The sequence below is a fragment of the Dermacentor variabilis genome, chromosome 10 (genome assembly GCF_050947875.1).
Source record: "Dermacentor variabilis isolate Ectoservices chromosome 10, ASM5094787v1, whole genome shotgun sequence".
Lineage (NCBI taxonomy): Eukaryota > Metazoa > Arthropoda > Arachnida > Ixodida > Ixodidae > Dermacentor > Dermacentor variabilis.
Window position 1 is genome coordinate 69771736 of NC_134577.1, and position 24835 is coordinate 69796570.

The 24835-nt window shown below is 44.4% G+C and overlaps 2 protein-coding genes across 2 annotated transcripts in view; both read left to right on the forward strand.

The window, feature by feature from the left end:
• LOC142559294 (neprilysin-1-like) overlaps positions 1-12000 on the forward strand; it is a 61539-nt gene extending 49539 nt beyond the window's left edge. The window contains exons 16-20 of the mRNA XM_075670910.1: positions 1950-2080; positions 6164-6229; positions 6799-6900; positions 9542-9618; positions 11804-12000. Of these exons, the coding sequence (XP_075527025.1) occupies positions 1950-2080; positions 6164-6229; positions 6799-6900; positions 9542-9618; positions 11804-11903 (476 nt within the window). The 3' untranslated portion in view covers positions 11904-12000. The remainder of the gene's footprint in view (positions 1-1949; positions 2081-6163; positions 6230-6798; positions 6901-9541; positions 9619-11803) is intronic.
• A 2198-nt stretch (positions 12001-14198) lies between these two features.
• Positions 14199-21327, forward strand: LOC142559611 (uncharacterized). The gene is made up of 4 exons (XM_075671187.1): positions 14199-14291; positions 15529-15695; positions 17445-17571; positions 21111-21327. The coding sequence occupies exons 1-4, from the start codon at positions 14249-14251 to the stop codon at positions 21260-21262; spliced, it is 489 nt and encodes a 162-aa protein (XP_075527302.1). The 5' UTR covers positions 14199-14248; the 3' UTR covers positions 21263-21327.
• The last annotated feature ends 3508 nt before the right edge of the window (positions 21328-24835 follow it).

Genomic DNA, 24835 nt, shown 5'->3' on the forward strand with positions numbered 1-24835 from the left:
GCGTTAAGAGACAAAGCCGGCAATATCATTACTAATATGGATGAGATAGTTCAAGTGGCTGAGGAGTTCTATAGAGATTTATACAGTACCAGTGGCACCCACGACGATAATGGAAGAGAAAATAGTCTAGAGGAATTCGAAATCCCGAAGGTAACGCCGGAAGAAGTAAAGAAAGCCTTAGGAGATATGCAAAGGGGGAAGGCAGCTGGGGAGGATCAGGTAACAGCAGATTTGTTGAAGGATGGTGGACAGATTGTTCTACAAAAACTGGCCACCCTGTATACGCAATGCCTCATGACCTCGAGCGTACCGGAATCTTGGAAGAACGCTAACATAATCCTAATCCATAAGAAAGGGGACGCCAAAGACTTGAAAAATTATAGACCGATCAGCTTACTGTCCGTTGCCTACAAAGTATTTACTAAGGTAATTGCAAATAGAATCAGGAACACCTTAGACTTCTGTCAACCAAAGGACCAGGCAGGATTCCGTAAAGGCTACTCAACAATAGACCATATTCACACTATCAATCAAGTGATAGAGAAATGTGCAGAATATAAGCAACCGTTGTATATAGCTTTCATTGATTACGAGAAAGCGTTTGATTCAGTCGAAACCTCAGCAGTCATGGAGGCATTACGGAATCAGGGTGTAGATGAGCCATATGTAAAAATACTGGAAGATATCTATACCGGCTCCACAGCCACCGTAGTCCTCCATAAAGCAAGCAACAAAATCCCAATAAAGAAAGGCGTCAGGCAGGGAGATACGATATCTCCAGTGCTATTCACAGCGTGTTTACAGGAGGTATTCAGAGACCTGGATTGGGAAGAATTGGGGATAAAAGTTAATGGAGAATACCTTAGTAACTTGCGATTCGCTGATGATATTGCCTTGCTTAGTAACTCAGGGGACCAATTGCAATGCATGCTCACTGACCTGGAGAGGCAAAGCAGAAGAGTGGGTCTAAAAATTAATATGCAGAAAACTAAAGTAATGCTTAACAGTCTCGGGAGAGAACAGCAATTTACAATAGGCAGCGAGGCACTGGAAGTCGTAAGGGAATACATCTACTTAGGGCAGGTAGTGACGGCGGATCCGGATCATGAGGCGGAAATAATCAGAAAAATAAGAATGGGCTGGAGTGCGTTTGGCAGGCATTCCCAAATCATGAACAGCAGGTTGCCGTTATCCCTCAAGAGAAAAGTATATAATAGCTGTGTCTTACCAGTACTCACCTACGGGGCAGAAACCTGGAGGCTTACGAAATGATAGAATGATAGGTGTAACGTTAAGGGATAAGAAAAGAGCAGATTGGGTGAGGGAACAAACGCGAGTTAATGACATCTTAGTTGAAATCAAGAAAAAGAAATGGGCATGGGCAGGACATGTAATGAGGAGGGAAGATAACCGATGGTCATTAAGGGTTACGGACTGGATCCCAAGGGAAGGGAAGCGTAGCAGGGGGCGGCAGAAAGTCAGGCGGGCGGATGAGATTAAGAAGTTTGCAGGGACGGCATCGCCACAATTAGTACATGACCGGTGTTGTTGGAGAAGTATGGGAGAGGCCTTTGCCCTGCAGTGGGCGTAACAAGGCTGATGATGATGATGATGATGATGACCAGTGAGAATATTCGCCGTGGTATTCGCAGTAGTTGCCTAACGGCCACGGCGTTGCGCTGCTAAGCGCCAGGTCGCGGGATCAAATCCCGGGCTCGGCGGCCGCACTTCAATGGTGTCGAAATGCAAAACCGCCCGTGTAACTCGAATTTTCTGAGCGTAAGAAAAAACAACAAAAAAAACCTCAGGTGGTCAGAATTGAACCGAAGTCTCGCGCTACGACGTGCCTCATATTCATATCATGGTTTTGGCACATAAAACACCAGAATTAAATTTTCTTAATGGCGTTCACTGAATCGTGCTTTGAATTTATTTTTCTTCTGTGTCAGGAAGCCAGTTCGATGGCAACGGACGGTTGCATCACTGGTGGACGAAGCAAACACGGCGCCGCTTCGTTAACAAAGCGAATTGCTTCGTGAAGCAGTATGGCAGCATTTTTGACCCCGCGGCAAAGATGCGAGTGAGTACCGTCGTATTCTATCTGTGCTCTAAAAATTTCCTCTTAAAGAACTGTGTATATATATATATATATATATATATATATATATATATATATATATATATATATATATATATATATATATATATATATATATATATATATATATATATATATATATATATATATGTGTGTGTGTGTGTGTGTGTGTGTGTGTGTGTGTGTGTGTGCGTGCGTGCACAGTTCTGTGGTTGCGCCGCTTGCTCTTTCAATGATCGCGTTTGAATGCAGTACGCCGGTTCAGCTTTAGACATTTGCCTGAACAACTGGGAGTAATATTTGGTGGGAGACCTCTGCGAGGTGAAGTGACGGGAAAGCGCGAGCGGTCTCTGAAGGCTTTCACAAAGCTTCGTTAAAGAGGTGGGTTGTTTTATTGTAGGCTATGAAAAAAGAAGTACGCACGCTAGAAAGGGAAATATCTATAAGCGAATGTGTCACAGCTGAAAAGTTCTTAGAGAGGTGCCCTTGACATTTTAAACTCTTGATTTCGATGCAAAAGGAAAGCTTTGTACTGGTTCCACGACTGAAGCATCGTTGCAGGGCTTGTAGGGTACAGAACTTCCCACAAATGTGATGTATGTTACGTCGGAGCATTGTCTGTTATAGCCTTTAATTTGCGTTTCGTGTATGGTGATTCTTCGATGTTATAAAGAAGGAGAAAACACATAGCGGTAATTGCGATCCCAAAAGCGCGAAATAGCGAGTGACACTACCTTTCTTTTCTTCTTCTTTTTTTTTTCTCAAAGGCAATAGTCGATAAGAAGCTGCAGCAATGGCAAATTCGCCACCCAAGGGCAGGGGTTTAGACGTTGTGCCGCACTACTTTTGATATGGCAGGTTTTGTACTGACGTGGTTTCTTCACGTGCCCGGACCATTTATACTAAAAGAAATGCGCAAATAGACACGCATACACGCTAAATGACAGGTAAGACAGGTGACACTGACAACCTTTCGGTCCTTTTACCTGAGGTTATTTATGACTGACTTTTTCTGCGTGGTGATCAACCTTTGTCGAACACGGAATATCACGCGAGCCACCTTATCGACAAAGGTACTTGTCTTCGTCTGAACAGCGATTCCTTTCCATAGCAGCGTTTTATTACGACAGAAATTATATAGACACGCTAGGCGCATTTCCGCCGTGGTTGTCGCCGTCGCCGTGATGTTCAGTATAAAGCCCAAGTGCAATAACATTGCGGGAGCACGCCGTGTGCTGTGGGTGCGAGTCACAGCGTGCGAGGGTGAGCCGAGAAGGATGATGGCTTGATCTGGCGCGCCAAGAGATGAAGGGGAAATGCACCGTCTTAGATTGCGGAAAAAGCGTGCAAAGGGAGGAGGCCGCGCGGGCCCTATGGTCAACGCGATCTGCAGTGGGTAAAGAGTGTAGCTTTGCCGAGGGCTGATCGCTTCGAGTGTGCTGTGTTCTCGCCGCTTAGTTCGAACTGAAGCGAGAGGCAGCACGAAGGGTAATTTGCTCGCTGCTGCTGCCGCTCTTCCTCCCGCCAGCGTTTGGATAGCGAGTGTCAGTGGTCATCGAGTGAGATGTGTTCATGTCTGCCTGTGCGCGCGTGACAGTATACTTGTTAATTTAGTTAGTATGCGAAGGTTTGCAAGTTTATGCGGGCGATAAAATTACTATCTTTACTATGTTTGGCTGTATAATATTTATCTATCGCAATCTATGCTTCGTCGATCAGGCGAAACTGCGACATTCTTGTGCATGCGTAGCTCAATCTCCCCCACCCTCCTTTTAGGGTGGGGGAGGAGTAGGAGAATACGACGGTGTGCTAGATTAGGCTTAAAGAAATCCAGGTGTGCAATAAAAAAGGAGGAGGGTAGAGGAGAAGGGAATGTTTGCGTAAGCGAGGCAACAGGTAGGAGTACTCCTTTAGGCTATGTTTCTATGTTTGAGCCTATCTTCTCATAACTGTTTCACGAACTAGCCCAAGGAGAAATACTTCTGGTGATTTATAGTTCCCTATATTTTTTTTCTTTTTCTGTATATCCATTGTGATTGAGTGCTAAACCGTTTCTTTTTTCAACCTGGCGAATAATTGTCGCGTTCTCTTGCCGTTTACCACGCGCTGCGAGATTTCTGTAGCTTCAAATGATATCTGTGCGATTATATTCGATTGATCTTGCCTTTGCCTATTTCATTAGTTTCACGACTACCTTATTCTAAACATTCACACATAATAATAATAATAATAATAATAATAATAATAATAATAATAATAATAATAATAATAATAATAATAATAATAATAATAATAATAATAATAATAATAATAATAATACTTTATTGCGCGAAGTATTCAAAATATGTACAAACATCCGGCCTGCCAAAGCCTCATTGGGCTTGAGTGGCAGAGCCCGACAAGCAGCGGAACCACGCAGATAAACACACAGGCATGAACGCACATTAAAAATTACGGAACATCGAATTAGTAGAGTGGCAAAATAAAAAATCGACACGGAACTTAAGTTACATATAAAAAACACATCAGAATAAAGAGCGAGGAAGGAAAACATAATAGCATGACAACACTCAGATCAGTGCAACAAATACTGCAGTAACCAGTGAATTCACAGGATTCATTTGACAAGTGGTGGAGCATGTGTGTACAACGTCGTACACCCACTAAGTAGCGTATCGTAGCATCTTTTTTTATTTTATATTTAGTTTTTGCCCGGCGAACACTTGGAGGCAACCTATTGAAGTAAAAGGGAACGTAAAAATCTCTTACTCGCTTTCCATATCTTGTAAACCGTCGGGGAATACAAAAAGCTTCCTTCGGTCGAAGAGACCGTGTGGGAACATACGGAATCTTATAGTCACTAAACCAAAAATGTTTCAGGACGATGGTTTCCATCAAAAGGCGATCAAAATCAGGTAGCGAAAATACCTTAAATACATCAGAATTGGGGCGCAGGCCTAAATCACAGCCAATATTTTTTAACAAAGATCTTAGGAGAGAATTGATCCTGTTCTTCCAACGAACTGCACAGTGACCATAGATGGTTATGCCGTAACGCAGTACGTTATAACCGAGAGCGTTTACAATAGCTTTGCGTATGGAAAGCGGCATATAGTATCTAATGCTGTACAGCACACAGGAGACGGTTCGGAGCTTTTTACAAATGTGGGATAAGTGGTCATTCCAAGAAAGAGCACTGTCAAAGTATAATCCAAGGTATTTCACTGTAGTTTTATAGCTCAGGGGTAGACATTGACATTGAGAACAATTAGATCCGTGCAAGAGCAGCTGCTGGTTCAAATCTACTTTCTTCATCGGGCTGTGAAAACATATAAGTTGAGTCTTAGAGCTGTTTACTTTGATTAGGTTGCGTGAGAACCAGTCCATAGCAATAGTTGCTGCAGCTTGAAGAGAAGAAAGGGAGTCAGAGTAGTTCGGTGACTGGGATGCGAGGACAGTATCGTCAGCGTACTGTTACAGGCCTACAGGCATGACGTTTGAAAGGTGCATGCATGCAAAACATGCATTACAATAATTCATCGTTACAGCTTCTGTCACAAAAACCCAACGGCAGTCGGTGGTAGATATAAATGAATATATAAATAGAACGAATAAAAGTACTATCAGGCGAGTGCGTACGAAAATGGAGCGGAAGTCTCTGATTGGTGATAACTTCTGCCGGACGCAGCTACGCAGTGCGATCGAATAGAGGAAGATATGGAGCTTTCCCGCGTTCATTTAGGCTAATAACTGCTATGAATAGCTACGAGCATCAGGTAAATTTGTCTAGTAGAAACATATGTAACATTGTCAGCTCATGACACCTAGAAAATCGTTATATCAGATTCATAATCAATGACCTAAATAGTTAGTGCCTCTGCTCAATCGCACTTTCCGATTATGAAGACGTCGGGAATAACAGTATACCGTTGTCGTTGACAGGTCGCTGTGATTTGGCAAAAATGCCTCGCCTTGTTGATAAGCTTTTATTTGTGGCACGTGCATGTTCGAACTGACAAATTTGCGTTGTTATTTTCTTTATTTTTCTTTTGTGCGATCATCAAGCTGAACGGCAAGAATACCTTAGGCGAAAACATCGCCGACAACGGGGGTCTTAGGCTTGCGTACAAGGTAGGTACCGGCAATTTCTGACACGATAGCGATGTTTTTAACGGCGCCTTCTTCCTTAACAAGAAAGAAAGTTAAGAAAACAAGAAAGAAACAAGAAAGAAACAAATCAAAAGGCAGCAGGCAGTGTAGAGTGGGAAAAGCTAGAAAGAGACGGAACTGATAAACTAGGAACAAGAGTACGAGCGACTTTTAAAGGTAAGCTAATGTTAAGTTGCATAAGTTTTTTGGATTGGGATTCGAGGACTTCATGCTATACTGGCATTAAAGAAAATGACGTGGCCGCAGAGATGCATTTCAACTGTTTCCTTCAATTCGGCATGCTTGAATAATCTTGAGATTCGATGCACAGATTAATATTTAGCTACGGCTCTCATTTTGGATTAGTTAAGTGCAAATAGTGAAAAAAATTGTGTGTTGCTTCACGAGGTTCTAATGATAAGGAAACAATTGTTTATGCTTCTGGAATGATTGGTGTCGCTCGGATGCAATGTAAACACAGACGAAAATTTGCGATCTTTCACTGTCACAGGTGAAAATTACTGAAATAATGTTTTTTTGTTCGTGTTTAGACCTATGAATACCTGCTGAAGACGTCCAAAACTCACGATGTTCGACTTCCGGGCTTAGAAAAGTTCACGGGCGAGCAGTTGTTTTTCATCGCAAACGCAATGGTACGCATTTATTGCCCTTGTTCGAGAGCATGTGCTCAGGCTTGTGTTCAATCATTAGGCTTGCGCACTTAGTTTGGAACATTTTACTAGGTGACGACCGAAATACACCCAGGTCTTTCCTATCAGATAGAAACAGTATAGGTGCGATATAGCTTATGGCATATAGAAGGCGGTGGGTTTTTATTACTTAAATAGATAGCACAAAGGGTCGGTGTATGTATTTATGGTAAACAAAGAATTTTTTTGTCGTTTTATCGACAGTTGTGGTACGTTTTATTGCGCGTAGTGGCTAGTTTAATGATCAGCTTAGATAGTAACAGCATGGCTTCAGCCTAGCTAGTAACAACCTAGTAACGGCCTAACTAGTAACAGCCTAGTTAGTAACGGCCTAACCGCCTAGCTAGTAACAACCTAGTAACAACCTAACCTCTTCGGTCCCAATGCATCCAATTGGGTACTTTGATTTTATTAATTTTCAGGATTAGCTCAGCTGGAATTACGTAATATCTCTAACCCTGCCTGCAACTCTAAGAAAATAGTTTTAAAAGAGTGCTTTATCCGTGTTAATTGATTTACTGTTTCTCTCTAGCGGCCATTTAAGTGAGGGGGTGCCTTTTAAAACAGCTGGGTCTTGTAACATTCTGCCATACTGACGTCTCACATCGCATGGTTTGCCGGTACTTGCATTCTTCACTGTGCTGCCATGTTTTCCTATTGCTGGCGGTACTCGAAGCAGATAATGGCAACCACTCCGCAGGCATCAAAGCTGAAGGGTTTGTGTTACTTTTTGCTGAAGGCTAGGCAATAACTTTCATATTAAACTGTTGCGTACGGCCCTTCAGCAGAAGCTACTGCTTACGTAGCTAGCATTATGGTATAGCTGTCGGCAAGAAATTCGATGCGGTTGTATCTGGTTACCAAGGTTCACTATATTGCTTGTTTTGCTCAAAAGACAAAGCCCACGTCTTTTCCAAGAGTGACAATCAATCACGGCTAACAAAAAAAAAAGATATGTGCATATGTGATCAGCAATGATGATCAATGCAAGTGATGAGCCGAGTGCTTCTAAAGGAAGCCATTTGCTGTACTAAAGAAATGTTGCCCTTGAAGGTTTGTGTTGTAGCAGTGAGAATTTCAGGCAGCGTTCGTTGTTTAATTAGGTAATTTCGCAGAGAAAAGACGAGGTAATTGGTCTGTATCGGCGGTACAGGCAGACAGCAAGAGCGGCTCAAAGAGGTCAGCGGTTCGTTTTCGGCGACCAACTCGCCCTGCCAAGGGCGCATGCCTTCTGCACGGGCGCCTTCATGTTGGTGGTGAACTTTTTCTCACGCACCACGAAAATGGGCGAGATAAGAGGCTATTCGCATCAAAGTTTGGCCACAGAGGGGAATATGCTTATGCAGTGGTCTAGGAGTCAGCCATACTATGATGCCTAGTTTTACAGCCTTACCATGGTTATATAATTATGTATAACTGAAAGTATTTAGGATACGGTGCAGTATGACTAACGAAGCTGCATTTTCTAAGCAGGGAGTTGGGGAAACTAGAACGTCGAAGAGCTTCCTACTCCTGAATTTATTTTGCATGCAATCGGAAGTTCTGACCAGCTGCATACAAATATTTTACGTTTACCCGTTGACTTACTATCACGTAGCGTATAATGACTTCGATGCTTGTGTTACATGTCGATATATGTCAATTTTGATCTTTACATGGCCGAGATGAAGTGGAGACAAAAAAATCGAAAACGTCTGGGCCGTTATAGTTCCAGTACAAGCAGATACAACGTGGGCGCCAGAAAAAAAGTACACACGTTGCTGTACTTTAAACCAGTGACGAAGAAAAATAATATCGAACAGGGTATAAAACTTAAATTATTAATTAAAAGCACCCAGTTGTAAGAAGGCATGGTGATGTTTATTTCTCGCCGAGAGTTCATGTAACGGTACACTTTTTCTAACGTTACACCTCGTTCATACTGAACAAGTGGGGCTCAGTGTTGCCTGATAAATGACGCTATCGTGTTTGCGCCGTTAATATTCTTTTACTGGACGAACTCAGATATCTTGTTCGGGCGATCTCGCTCTGTCCACTGACCTTGAACGTACCATACGTTTGCTGTACATGGAAGATGGTGAAGCGGCCAGTTTAGATTACGTGTATTGCTTTTCCTAGCGTTGGGTTAGAAAAATTCTCATAGTGAGTACAATCATTAGGCACGTTTACCCGAATACGACGCTACCGTATCGCATTTCCTCGCACGTCGTCATAATGCTAATAAACCGTCGTGCGAGGGTGTCCCAAACGGGTTATATTGATTGTTTGAAGTGAAGGTACGTCTGTCTGTGAGTGCAGACGACCAAACGCCGGGTGCTGCCTTTTCTTTTCTCGAAGTCTCCCCTTATTCGATGCGCTAGCCGTTTAAATTGATTCGCTGGAGGCGACTTCACTCACATAAGCTAGCCCAGTCTTGCTAGCGCGTCATCGCCTTTTCAACGAATGTGGGGCGCTGAAATGATTGACGTCATGCGCTGTGGTTTGCGTAGGCGCGAACGCGGCTAGTACCGAACCCTCCGCTATTATGAGTGAAATATAAGCGAGCGCATTCTTTCTCTGGTTTTGACAAGACGTTCTTCGACAGGTCTGGTGTGGGAAATCTCACAAGGAAGCCCTTCGGCAGCAAATTCAGTACGACGGTCACAGCCCAAAAAAATACAGGTATGACCACTCTTGTCCGAAAGAAACCGCACAAGACGTGAAAATCGGCATTTCTATGTATTTTTTTTGTTCCCGCTAGAGATGACTATTTAAAAGGTGGTGGTAATGTCATTCGGAAAGTAAAAATACAGAATGGAATTTCGCTCCATAAATGATCTGTCTTGGCGCAATCCTATAAGTTCAGGTTTTAACTCCAGCTCGAACCGAGGCCGCATATCTTCATTATAGCATTGATATTTTTATTTGTTCTGCGTTAAACATAATTAAGGACATAAGAGAATATGAGGAAAGTTGTCTCGCTTCAATCGTCAATCAAGCAGCAATAAAGTATTTCATGCTTTGCAAGCATCACCCATCGAAAACTTGTCCTCGTCGTTGCTTGCAGTTTCCAATCATATGCAAGACCATGAGTAACAGAGGAAGCAGGCCTTGGCGCGTCGTTGTGTGATAAAGTTAATGCTTTAAATAGAATTATACCACACTAGAAGGCATAACAGGAAATAAATAATAATATCAAGAATAAGCCCTATAGGTGAGAATTTGAAAGGAAAAAATGACGGAGTATCAAAAATAGAAATACGGAGAACAAATGAAAATATTCAATTTATTCAGCTACAAGGAAGTAACACAGCGCAACATGTATTGTTCATAGCTTGTACGCGCCCGTGCAGTTTTTCAATGTTCATTATACCGAAACGCTCAAGCATGGACTGGACTGTCAAATTTAAAATACCACCGACTGCATTGTTCCCTTCCGACGCCATGTGCAGGATGATTAATTATAGTAACGAATCAGACAGACATGTAGCGGTGCCTTAGAGTCGCATCTAAGCCGCATGGAGCCTTGACAACTATCTGGATTACGCTCTTATGTAGACCGTGTGTTGTTTATCGATGTGACATTAGCCTATTACGCTTCGTAGTGATTGGAAGGGAATAATGTGCGTCATAAACAGAGAGTCGTGTATTAGGGAATCAACGCTTAGCGGTAAAACCATGATATTCATGAATGAGCGCCTAAGTGAGAAAATGAACCGAAGACGTGCCTCAAGTCATCGTCGCGCGTCTGATATAACAACTCACGGAACTTGGAAAAGCTAGAGTTTTCATGATTGAATTCGATTGGTGAAGCCTAATTTTTTTATTATATAGAGTGCTTGTTCTGATGAAGACAACTTTGGATTTATACCAGCGCTGTTGTCAACCGAATCAGCCCTCGCCGCCGTTTTCCCAGCATCTTATTGACGTTACGCGATAATTCGGCTAACCCTGGCCTACTTGTGGGTGTTGTAAGGCGGGTGTGCATTGTATTGTCCGCATTGTTACGAACGTTGATAGCGAAATGATTTATCGATGTACAAAACAAGTACAGCCCCAAGCAACATATTAGTTATATATTATGAATGATTATGGCATGTTGCTTGCGGTATTGTAAGTACGACTATACTGAATTTACGAAGATTGTACCAAATCTTTTCGGTATTTCGAGTACTCCCAAATAATTAATGCAGTAAATTCTTTTTACTGAAGCCAGCAAACACCTGACGTTGGAATATGTCTTATTTAAGTTTTAGTTTGTGTGTTTGTGAGAAGTGTTTGGGTAGAGTGTCCTGTGGTTGCAGCAGGGTGGTGCTCATGTACTTACTATTTTCTTTTGTAGAAACGGATGTTTGTGACCGTAAGTTCTCTTGCAAGTTTTGAAGAACAACACTTTTAATATCGGCAGAAATTATTTGTTGCGTTTCTGTCACAACCTTTATGCAAAAGCACGACCACAGCAACCTACGGCACTCCATGAATTATTACGTTGAAAAGTAGAAGTTGAAGACCTTGTGCTCACACACGCGAGAATATGCTCAGACTGTGCCTTTAAACTTTGCACGGAGTTTACGTCTCCTTCAAGGTGTTTGGCGCCTTGCGTAACGTCAGATTGTTTGTTGGCTTGATCTATCACTATATGCCTGTGAAAAAAAAATAAACGCAAAAACCTACGTCACTGCACGATTTCTGAATTATATTTAGATAGATATATGCATAGCCGAATCGTTTTTATGATTCAGCTGGTTCCACTCGAACGCGCTACAGGTCGTTCGGAATTGATAATTTACTGCGGAGCTTACGCATGCAGGTACTTCGATTTCTAGTTGAAATGTGGCTACATTATTTTTTTTTAACTTCTGCGCAGAATCAACGTGCCTATGGGGAATTTCGACGCCTTTTCAAGAGCGTTCAAATGCAACAGAACATCGGCGATGCATCCTAGAAGCAAGTGTGTTCTTTGGTAGACAGGTAATTTGTGGACCCCACCGGACAAAATTCTATTTTCGCAACTAACCATATTTACAAGTAGGACAAACGTACATCGTAAAATAAAGCTGAAATATCGGAATTATGCATTTGTACAACTTAATTGTGAAATTCTGCTAAGTGAAAAGTCCTGCGCAAGAAACCATAAATGGTGAGCAGTGAGGCGGTGTGTATGTGTCTGTGTCTGTGGCGGGGGGGGGGAGGGTAGTCATGATTGCACAGGCAGGTTTTTTGAAGCCTGTTGTGAGCTCACTCTTCTGGTGGCCTTGATGTCCGTTGGTGTCCGCCGTGGCCGTCACTAGACTCAGTTAATGCCTCGCGAGGAGGAGGAAAAAAAAAAGAAAGTGCCCGATGTACCGCGAGGATTCGAATGTGTGCCCAAGATGTTGGCAATCCCGAAGTCTGCCCGTCAGTCACTCTGCCGACGTTACAGGAGGGGAGAATATACTGATACCAACAGAGCAATCTCGTCAGCAGCTTCCATGGTTCATGGTAAGGGTTGTAACAAGTTGGCTTCCATGGTTGGCTAATGCCCGCTCAATGTCTGTGTAGTGGATACAGCTGGCGTTGTCGCATTCTCCCTGCCGTACCACATCGCCTTTCCAATGGCGAAGGCGGTCATAAATTATGTGTTCAGTATTTTTATTAGTAATGACGTTAAAGCTGTCAGCTTCATCTTCATTAGTCTCCTTCTAACGCTCGACTTTATCTCATGTTTACTGGATGGCGCTGACATCGCCTTGTTTTCTTCGAGGAGAGCGCGAGGGCTGATAAGGGGGTCGCTCAAATAATGAAATTGAGAAAATCCGAACGAGTTCATCAGTGAGAAGCTAAAGCGCTGTTTTGGTAGAGACCAACGGCTTAGCCCGGATATGAAAGAGGAGGAAGGAAATATGGGCCTTTCCACTTCGCCACCCGGAGAGACAACTTCCACAAACCGACGCAACTCCCACTTCTTCTACATCTCGAAACGAGATTGCTTGCTCGCACTTGCAAATGTTCACTCCAATCTAACGAAGACCGTATAAAACAGCCCAAGGCCTACAGCGCTATACATTTTGCCAGATATTGGGTCCCTGCTTCACCTTACGGGCGAAAGTGTAAATTTTTGTTTTGGCTGAGGTGAAAATGTAGAACTACAATAATAATGACTCGTTGAAGCTGTTTGTTGCGAACTACACTGTTTTCATATTACTGGGCTACACATCACCGTTAGCCGACCTAAATTCGAATTTGCCGCCTCTCTGTTTTTGTGCGAGTGCATAATCAGGCCCATTCTACGGAGACGCACAAAAAAATTGTATTGAGTATTTGGTACTGCAATAAAAACGGAATACCGTATTTCTTAATGTTATGAACTAATTCTGACTTATTATTCGCAGCTATAATTTACGATAGATTTAGCATGGAAACATTGATTGGTTTGTCAGTTCCTAGGCGCAGCCAACTCGGTAGTAGTGAAGTCAAGAATATAACGAATGAGTAAAGAAAAAAAAAAGGAAGATGTGTTTATGAACTCGAGAAGGCCATCATTATAAACATAATTTGGGGTGGGAAACCAGGTAAAAAACGATAAATACAAGAAAACGTGCAAGCTAAAAGGCATTCGAAGTCCGTATCCATTAGTAATAACAATAAATAGTGCTTTAAAGAAAACTGAAAACAAAAAAAGGACATATTTAACTCGGAATGCTTTTGTGGCGCAAGACAGCGAATGCGGCATTATAAAAGTTCAAATGGCTGGAATTTGAAGTGAAAGCACTAATGAAATGGCCAAAGAAGCAACAAAGTACAGGTCAACAAATCCTCCGAAGGCCCACTTTACTTTTAACAAAAAACTCGGTGAACTGTTCCATAGGAATGTTTCAGTGGCTCTCTCTACTGACACAAACAAAGCTGGTGCCGACAATGCATACATATATAGGTAAATGCTGAGTTGGGGGGGGGGGGAGGGACACGTAAACGCAGAATTCTTTTTCTGGGGCACCAGGTATATAATGTTCCCCTAAAAGCAACGATGCGGGACGTTAAGGTTTGGTTTGGTTTGTTGTGCCACCATATTTACGCGTTCGCCCACGAGATGCGCGTTCACTTCTTTCACCTTTTCTCCCAAGCTATATCTGGGGCGATATGGGGAGCATTCGCGTATTTGTCTGACGTAGGGCGCTCATGGTAGTAAATGTGGTAGAACAATATGATGCGGAAAATTCCAAGGAGCCTCGTCGCTGCACTGCATTAATCTAAAGCGTAATTCTTAGTTAGGGCGTCGCGCCGCTACCGCTGGCCGGAACTAGCAGACGGACTTAGAGAAGCAGACGGGTAGATGGAAAAGAAGAAGAAGAAGCTCTTCCTGCCCGAGTTAGCAGGTATGTATTCTGTTTATTCTTCTCCCAAATAATTTCCCCGCGCACCTGAACATGAAAATGTTAACAATTACGTGGTTAGTTTAGACAATGTTGCCTTCTCGAAAGCGCTTTGTAGACATGATCTCGTATTCACAAACGACCTGTTATACTATAACTAAACAGATAGCAGTCGCTCGTGATGCAGGGCAAGTCGGCGGAGACGGTCAGTCATTTGCAAGCAGCTGTTGTGAAGAAAAAGCTTTTTGAATTCGGCCCTTGTTTTACTACTATAATTTGACGAAAGAAAACTTCGTTGTTTTAGCCGCTCTTGCATGTATGTATGCCTGACAGTAGAAGGCGCTGATGAAAAGTACAAAACAAGGACACAACTGCTTGATCATTAGCGCATATTATTCATCGTTTGTTTGAGGTCCATCAAATATGCGCCGCTCTTGTTTTTTAGTGCTATTAACAAGTTGCACGACATTACTAGCAAAGTCACCTGGTTCTCACTTTAACAGCACCGATTGCAACGCGTTCACTGGCGGCTTGTGTTCACCTGTGGCCGACCATGAAGGCAGTCAATTGGCCTGTGCAGCGCGTCGAAGAATTACATCCCCACTAGTCACTTCAGCAAATCTTTCAAATGGAGATTAAGTGTGAACGATAACATTACGTTATTCGCAGAAGCAATAAGCGCGTGCTTTTATGGGCGGAAGCGGAACCTGCTTTAGGCTAAAAAGATTTCTGAAACATGATCGCTGTTTGGTCTAGAGCTCTAGCCCATTGCTTCCTTCCCGCGCAGTCCACCTAATTATGGGCTGCGGGGCAGGGCCAACCAGGAATTTTGACCTGGAGAGTAAGTCCACGATTTTGTAATGATGCCTTTTCTGATGCTATTCTTTGTCCCGCTTTTCGCACTTCGTGAGTGGTCTGAGTGACGCTCCGCCGGTGTTATCAGTGGGATCAGCTGGCATTGAACGGTGGATGAAAAGAGTCTATAAAATCGAGCAGAAGGCAGCACCACAAGATCGTGTCCATGGTTGCCTTTCCATTATTTGATGCCTAAATAACTAATTCCGTGAGAGGGAGTAACAGCAGTCCTCCATTTGTTTCAACTGAGTGAATAAAACAGTGTTTTCTATACCTTGTTCAGAAGACATGTAAGGCTTTGTGATTTCACGATAGTACCGAGAGAACTCTGGTACGTACGCCGCCGTGGGTGTTCCGTATTTGAAGCTACAATGCTCTCGATTAGGTGCCATGCGAAGCTCAGCGGTCGTGCTGTTTGCTGCCTTCGTCGCGACCTGGCTTGTCTCGGCGTCGGCAGTGCTGGAGACACAGACGAAAGTGTCTGGGCCTGCGCGAGCAGAAGGTGAACTAGTGAGCTGGCCAGAAGACAGGAAGCAGAGCGACAGGAGACTGGTACGCATTCAACCCAAGTTATATACGGAGCCAGGCGTAAGCGTGTAGGCTTAACAAGATGCGTTACGTTTCAACAACAACAACAACAACAACAACAACAACAACAACAACAACAACAACAACAACAACAACAACAACAACAACAACAACAACAACAACAACAACAACAACAACAACAACAACAACAACAACAACAACAACAACAACAACAACAACAACAACAACAACAACAACAACAACAGGCGCCCACATTTTCCGGCATGTCTGCGTGGCAGGAATGTTTGTGCAGGCCGATCGTTTAACCTTCTTCTTGCACGGCACGGATGATTTACCCCGTACAGTGCGCGTTTGCTCATGGCGGCAAAAAAAAAAAAGAAATATTGTGAAGCAATTTATGGTTTCATGGCGAGCCTTGCAAGTGCTCCACACCCAACGCTTTTGCTGTGGAATGCCCGCATCCCGAAACAGTTGGTGCGCTTGAAATAATCTGAAAAAGAAAGAAAATATTTTGCGAGACGAGCCGCAAATTAACATGTCTTAAGAACGAAAGGCTTTGTGACTTAATCCCGAGAGCCCTCGACGAAGCGCACACCCAGACTTATTTCTGTAAGCAGCGTACATACGTAACATACGCCCTCCGCAGCAATAGAAAACAAATTAGTGTTGATTCGCATGTACAACGAACACAGATAAATAGCTAGATCAATAAAATATAATGATGTGCGAGTTTCCAGCCCACCATAGCCAGCTAGCCGTGTCTATCATTTCGTCTTCAGTCATTGTGTGTATTTGTGCGTTAACTCGCTGTGGTGATAGATAGATAGATAGATAGATAGATAGATAGATAGATAGATAGATAGATAGATAGATAGATAGATAGATAGATAGATAGATAGATAGATAGCTGATGGATGGATGGATGGATGGATGGATGGATGGATGGATGGTAGCGCCGACGTTACATACATTGCAGGAAGTTGATGGTAGATCCCGCCATAAAACACTTTCGTGTTAAACAAGAAAGACAAAAGAAAACGCAAGCGTGCGCATGGTCGCCATTCTTCGAGAAAAACTGTAGCGCTAACATGTACAGCTCGGCGACGCTGGTGCAGATCGCAGTCGGCCGCTCGCTTTAGGCGTGGGTGAATCATGCTGATACACTGCTAGACACTGGTCACGTGACATCTCGTCCTTGCTCTGCCTCTTCCTCTTGCTAGTTGTCGAGATGTTGCTTTCGGTGGAGACCTCGTGTCTTAAAAACAGTTTACGATCACCGTTTTGCCAGGACGTCCTTAATGGGCGCTGCGCCCGCCCTGGGCCGTGTTCATGAAAGCTTACGTGCACAGCATGCGGGAACTGCCGCTATTGCGTTGGTCGAGGGCTTCTTTTTTTGTTGTTCCAGTCCTGCTTCATTTGCGCAGATTAAAATGGTGGCTTCGCTCTGAGAAATCGCTGTGAGCTTACATACGCTGCTCTTGAGGAAAAACTACATCTTATCGTAATTAGTGCCTTTTGAGTCAGTTTTGCTTGTATTTCGAAGCGTAGGAAAAAAAGAAGCATCCATGATTCACCGTAGTTCAAGTTTCATAGGACTTGCCTGAGGTACTATGCAACTCTCTTACTTGTTAATATTGTGCTTTTCCTACTTCTTTATGAAAAAAAAGAAACGTGATACTACATTATGGGTGAACTATAGCGCTTCGTACCCGCAATTAACAAATGAGTAATTAGCCATATATTTCGTTCAAGACGCTGCCTGGTGACGCCGACCCGAAGCCGAGTCGTGGGGAGGCCACGACGTTGTCCATTGCGCAACAGGCGGGGTTCCACGCGCCTCTGGGGTCATCCGGTTTGCGACCGGCTCCGGCGATACCAGGTAATGTCGATTCATCGCACATTTTAGTGGCTCGATGGCTGTGGTGCGTTCACTGTTGCCTGGCAAAAGGTCGTTGGTTCGATGCCCGACCTCGGCGGCTGCATTCCGTTGAGGTGTATTGTCTGTGGCAGTGGTTCTTCGTCAAGATGTTGATCTCGGCAGGTTTGTTCTTTCGCTGGTCTCCCGTATTACGTATATATCTCCTTTGTGAGGCGAAATGGAGTGTGTATTATTATTGTGCTTAGTAATAATATGTAGAGACGATGGTGTACTTCAATTTGAGTACGCTAATGAACCCCATTTGGTCAAAATTATTCATTAGCCCCCCCCCCCCCCCCTACAATGGCGTCATTTTTAGAGCTGTGTCGCTTTGGGACGTTAATCACCGTATTTCCTTTTTACGAGGCATAGCCTATGCTACTTTTACCGTTAAAATGCAAATTTTAGTGATTGCCCACACGAAAAAGAAAACCTAGATTTTCACCGCATTCGTCAAAAAAAATTTTTTTTGCAAGCTGCGATTGCCCAAGCATCGAAGTAGCAAAGCGTCGAAGCGCTTGCAAAGCGCCGAAGTAATTCCATTGTGTTTCACAAATGTGACTCCAGAGTTTCCAAAGAGACATGACAAGTTAACACAAATTGTCATCGTTGCGAAATTGCGCGTATCTGCTCTGTGGTGTGGACGGGTTTATAGGCACTTGAGACTCTCATACGGTTGCTGACCTTTGGCTCACTGTGTTAGTACCTGCTCGCAGAACCGTGAGCTGGATGGAGCCTAACACAGAAAGGTTAGGGACTGTAAGAAGGGCAAAAAATAAAATGAATTGGTGAGGCGGCTCACGCGGCGTTCGAAGTGGTCAACAGTGGTGAAGCGTTACATGCCGCTTGAGTAAACGTTTCAACTGGAAGGCTTGTTCTGGTCAGAGCCTGACTGACCTCGGTATTCCAAACGTCCCCCAGCTCAAGCTATTCGGTCATTCATTGTTGATGATGATGCTCATTGACATCTCCTTTGAAACGGGGTGGGGGCAAGTAGTCACCAGCCTGCTTGATTTAATCAGGTTTTACTACATATAACGCTGTCTCGCCTTTTGCCTATCCGAATGCAATCTGAAGTTTTGTATTTAAAACGTCTGTCCAATATACTCTACCATTACTTACACTTGCAATGACTGAGCCCTGCTATTCTCTTCTCTTCTTCTACCAATGTTCTAGTCGTCTCTTATCTCGGCTCCTGAAGAGTTAATCTTTCCATCTTCTTTGAATCGCAGCGCTTCTGGTAGGTGGACACTCGCTACTGGTTTCACTGGAATACCTTGACATTTCATTGCGATGTCGTTTGCGGGCTATTTTTTTTCTTCAGAACGCACATGCCATATCCTGCGGCGTGTGATCGATCCGGAATGGTTTTTGTCCTCGGGCAGCCAGCTCGGACCTCAAATAGCAAGGCACCACCTTTCGTGTTATCCTACAAGTATTGCCTTTTAATTTCTTCGCATTCTTGTAAATCTCCACGGTAACTTTGTTTCCATTCTTTGCATCAAATCTGCCGTGTCTTTCTCTCTCAATTTCTTTCTTTAACATATCTGGTTATCTATTTACACTTTGAGTTACCCTGTGCTCGGCTGCCAACTTTCTTGACCTCTTCCTCCATTCTGTGTCCACGCTTTTCAGGTGAAATACTTGTGCACTTTAGCCACCCATTTATTTTGATCCATGTTCCTGAGTCCTTCTTCAAAACTAATTTTGCCCTGCGCTTCTCTGACTTCAAAAGAGGCTCAACTCATGTCGCCCTGCGCTGCCTCATTTGTGGTTTTGCCGTGGGATTCCAATGGCAACCAGCCTACCAATATTTGGTTAACTTCCAGCTGTGACAAGATCTGCAATTTTAAGCACAGAATGGCATTTGCGAACGTTAGCACTGGCAGTGCTTACTCCTTTCCGGATTGCGCGCACCCCCTTATAGTTGTTGTGGCCCCAAAGTTCTCTGTTTCATTGTCGGTGCATGCCGCTTCTCTTGTATTTTCATATCTTGGTGGGCGCTTGAGTAACTATTTCCTTCGTTTATGTATACGCCGAGGTATTTATATTGCTTGACCACGGGTGTGACGTCGTCTTGAACTCATAGCACGTTATTACTTGTCTATTCATTAAAGATCATAATTCCAGATTTCTATATCCAGATTTATTTCTAAATCTGATGAGCGGGTCAAGCGCGTCGGCTTTTATACACTAGTCGTCTAATGTTCCAGAGTAATCGTTGGGACCCGCCGTGTCTTCAACATAGTTCTACATTATTCGCGTCGTGCATACATGCAATCAGATTACACAAGGTTCGATCGGTCACAGACAGCGGATGGAACGATCGATAACATTCCAGGAACTTCCGATACATGCAGGCGCGTCCTGCGCTGTGCGATAACATTTGTTAGGTGGTGAAACGTGGTCGCCCGATAAAGGTAAACAAGTAAACGTGTCACTACGCTGAAAGCTTAGTTTCTTTTGCTGTATTTTCAGTTATACTATTTTCTGTAATTCTCTTGCATTTTCCACTAGTAGCCCTATCATCCGCTTACGTAGCCCGGGGACCTTCTGCTGTACCTTTGGCCCCTTACGGATTCAAGGTAGGCGAAAACTTGTAGTTTGAACAACAATGGAGACAGAGGAAGTCCCTTCTTCAGTCCTTGGTGAATTTTCACAACTTCATTGTATATCCGGCCTTCCCATACGATTTATACTCGGGTTGTTCATACACATATCTCCCTAAACAGCTCCACGAAATCATCGTCTATGCCCTCGTGCTTGAGAATATCCCATAGCGATTCCCGGTCTACGTTGTCGTGAGCTGCTTTAAACATCTATAAAGGCTACCAATAAAGGTTCAATGGGTAGCTGATGGGTAGCTAATCTGAGCCACTGAAACCTCTATGCATTGTGTTAGTACAAACATATCCCCTAAGCGTCTGTCTGGTCTGAACCCATTCTGTAGTTCCCCCAATATGTCATTTTTCTCCACCAACTTTGACAGGTCTTCCTTTATGGCTTGCGTTGCCATTCATTACATCACCGGCATTAGTGTAGCTGGTGTGTACGAGCTCGTCTTATCCTTATTACCTTTGCCCTTATAGATATGGTTCATCCCGGTTTTCACGCCTTCAGTCCTCAGTGCAACAGAATATAACTTGTGGGGCCCAATGTCCCGAATCTGCACCATAAGCTATGAGGGAAGCCAAAGTGGAGGACTACGAATAATTTAGGCCAACTGTATTTTTGAACCCACACCGAACCACGGTAAGCGAACGGTTTTACCGACCGCCGCATTCGGAATGCGGTGACGGTGGCTTGTAATCGAAGCCGCGGCATCGCGTTTAGCAGCGCGACAGCGTAGCCATAGTGAGCCACCGTGGCTCTTATGCTTAAGGTAAGGCTTGGCGGTGAGTTGACGTTGACATTGTATACCTCGAGCACACTTGAGTACTGAACTGTGTTTCGTAATCTCACGAATGATTCGTAGCGCCTTTCTCCTTGAACTATCGCAGAGGGTGACGGCAGGCGCTCCTACCTCCTGGTGGCGGCATTTCTGGTAGGGGTCTTCGTGACGGCCGCGGTTGTGGGCAGCGCGCTTCGCCGCCGGTGGAGGAAAAGGAGGAGGTCGTCACCAGGCGCTCGAAGGTTTGCTGAAGTGCCTTAGACATCTGACGCCGCACAAAAAAAAAAGAAAAAAAAAGCGGCGAAGATGCAATAAAGCTTTGTGTGTGCCACAACTTTCGAGTCGCAATTGCGATGTATGGTCAAGGGTGCGATGGACGCCCAATAATCAATTTGCGTACACGTAGCTCAAATTGTTGTTGCGATTGACTAAATCTGATGTTAGTTTTTTTCTTTCAAAGCGTATGGGTTACGAAACGTCACGAACCCCACTTTTCTAAGCCGTCCCTCCCCTGGTCACTCCAACATGACTCAAGAAAGTGCATCATAGCGCGGCCCATCGCCTAAATTTCTCACTACGTTTTTTCATGTCATTTTTACGGCGATTCCTTAGTAAAAGAGGCTAAGACAGCTTAGCGTCTACACTAATGAGCTGAAATAAAAGCGTGTTTCTTAGGCAGCTTCGGAGGAAATCACTTTTGTAACTGTGTAACATACGCGGTGTTCCAGAATAAGCTTTAAATTATCTTTAATTAGCTACCTTGTTTTAAAAAGAATTTTTGTCTCATTTCCAGATAACCTTTAGCAGACACTGTCATTATTGGTCAACCTAATTCAAAAGTTGAAGCCCGTCAACCGAGGAGTACAGTGTGCGTCACCCTTGTGTAGAGCGCCCGCGAAGGACGACCGCTGGGGCCCTCCGAAGGCAGCCAGTGACGTCTAACGGTAGCTGCTGCGCTCGAGATCAGAAGTGTCTGGGAACGCAGCGGCCGACGCATCTAATCTCGGGCCCATGGCCACAATACTGTTAGACGTCGCTGCCTGGCTGCGGAGTGCCCCGGCGGTCGCCCTTCGCGCGCGCTCTACACAAGGGTGACGCGCGCTGTACATAACCGTTTGCAGACGCGCAGAACGTTGACGCTGTTAACTTCTACAACTTCCTGAATACCGGTCACTTTCATTCCTAAAACCGGCGCGTTGAAAGCCGTCGATGTAGTCCGGCGTTTCAGCGTGCCACGCGTACCTGCCGACGAAGTCGCATGGCGCGCGATGCCAGGATCACTGAAAATTTGCGCCTTGCGGAGCTCAGCGCCGTGAACGCGGTCTGCAGCACCGCGGCGATGAGCTGTTGCCGCAGCGCATGCGCACAAGTGCGATGTGACCGAGCGCTTCTGCGTTTGGCGAACGCTCAAACTCGGCGCGCTCTCTTCGGACCGCCCGTATACTGCAGGCTAACATGCTGCCGGCCAGCCAAGGTAGCGTTGGATGCACTCCGGTCGAGCGCCTCTCGCGTGAGGTAGGACACCCTCTGCTCCCGCGCTGCCCACGACAACGCGTGCCGGATGCCGCCGGTCACGCTGGCCCAGCGTTGACGCTAGACTGTAGAGCGTCCGCTTTGCAACGACGTAGCATAAAAGCACCGCGCGGGCCCGAGCCCGCGTTACGCCGGACCATATCCGGGCCCTAATTAGACTGCAGTGATCCTTTTTACGTGTTCGAGGTGTTACGTGTTACGAGGTGTTTACGTGTTCGAGGTGATGAAGAATTGCGACGCTTGTTTGGCTTCGACCGCGGCGGCATCATTTTCTTCGACGAACTGCGCGAGAGGACCTTGAACAACGTAGGCGACGCAGCGTGGTAGCGCCGGTGTTGCTACGACAGTGTTCGTCGCGTTATGGTTGTATTTGCAAATGACATTTTCTAGGGACGGCAGGGGACACGGTAGTTCTCACACAAGTGAAAGGCATTCCGTAGTGTGCGCCCCGTCGCCCTTGCATTTAAGAAGCCAACTGGCCACCTCATACGGTGAGTGTTTTCATTACACGTATGCTGGATGTGCTTAGTTTCAGCTTTACCAAATGCTGAGGAAAGAAGTTTTTCGATAATTACACCTCTGAGGCCGCAGCGTCAAATAGTCTGCATAGGAGCTGCTAGTTCGCTCTGTTAATGCGACGACCGGAACGAAGCGTTGATTTGTTTTGTAGTGAAGGTGCACGCCCGCGTGTATATATGAAAAGCTAGCTGTTGCTTTGCGCACGTAAAGTTGGCTACGGACGCCCGACAGTGCAGTTTGCGCGCAACCTCTGCGCCATCTACAAGTGAAACTCTGGGACTGCCAACGTCAAAACCAGCAAATTGGGAAATGCGCTGTGTACGTTCGCCGTGAAATTTTCGATCGCTTATCACGAGGCAAAGATGTCCCCAGTTGTGAAAATGTCGAAGTGCGCATGCTCTGCATACGACTGCGCAAGTAGCGATCGATATCAGAAGCGCGAACAATGGTGAGCTTAAGCTCGCTCAAAGCACAGTGCATGACACTCTGACGAGCGATGAATAGAGAGCCGCGGCCTCTAAGAATGGCGCATCACTTTCCCTGCCTCTCTAGCGGCCGGTGTCTGCTATATTGGCTCTGAATATGAAAACGTCGTCGCGCCCTCTGGACAGTGCACGGTGCGATAGCAAAGACGGTTTTCCTTCTCTGTGCTTTCTTATTGTATTGTCTTTTTTTTACACCAGTATGCTTTATATTACCGCAGGACGCTGGCGCTTACAAGTGCAGTAAAATGCATTACAGAGAATGCTCGAAGGCGTGGTTAGAGTGTCGATTCACATCACTTCGCCCCTATCATATACCGGCACCTGAACCAGCTAATGAGTACACAAGTCACATTAGAATAATTAATGAGAGTGGTAAAGATGGTGCCAGCTTCAGCCCCAGGTCCTGATGGCATAACTACAGCAATGATAAAATTATTATTCGAATTGTCTCCCCAGGATTTGCTTAATTTTTTTAAATTACTCGATTAAAAATACATGGATTCATCCAGACTGGAAGGTTGCCAAAATAATTCCACTAATCAAAAAGCCAGGCGATGGATTTGCAATAGACAACATCAGACCTATTTCTCTGACCTCAAAACTTGTCAAGTTAATCGAGAGAGTTCTGTATGGTCACATCGATAGGTGGATAGGCGAGAACCAAATATTAAGTGATTCTCAAATAGGATTCAGGCCCAGCTGCTCATGTTGACTTGGAGAGTAGAATTTAACTCGCTCGCCGCAACAACCAGTACGCGGCCTTAGCGACATTAGACATTGCGAAGGCATATAACCGTGTCGACTACAATACTTTAATCAACAGACTCAATAGTGTGAATATTCCACAGTATATCATTGCATGGGTTCAAAATTTTCTAAGCGGACGAACATATTATTGCTATCAAACGGTGTTTCTTCTAAAAGTTACAAACAGACAAGGGGCGTTCCTCAAGGTGCAGTATTTCCCCACTATTATTCAATATTTTACTAAATTATATCCCGACACATCACGACGTACAGGTATACGTATACGCTGATGATATCGCATTTTCACTTTATCGAATGATGTACATAGCCTATCTAAAACTTTGCAGTTGTATTTGAATAAAATTGAAGTTTGGCTAAAAGGAATACAAATGTCGCTAAATGTCAACGAAAGTGCGATCAATGTCTTTCCCTTAACTTTTCCCATCCGAATAACACAGTCGTATGGCCAGGAGATTATTCTGCAGGTACATTCTTTAAAATATCTGGGAATGATTTACACCGAAAAGCTTCATTGGCAGACACACATCGC

Bases quoted from the DNA above. Each gene is read 5' to 3' on its own strand.
- LOC142559611 (XM_075671187.1), top strand. From the start codon at position 14,249: ATGGAAAAGAAGAAGAAGAAGCTCTTCCTGCCCGAGTTAGCAG. The intron at 14,292-15,528 runs GTATGTATTCTG...GCTCTCGATTAG, and splicing joins CTTCCTGCCCGAGTTAGCAG to GTGCCATGCGAAGCTCAGCG. The intron at 15,696-17,444 runs GTACGCATTCAA...ATTTCGTTCAAG, and splicing joins AGCAGAGCGACAGGAGACTG to ACGCTGCCTGGTGACGCCGA.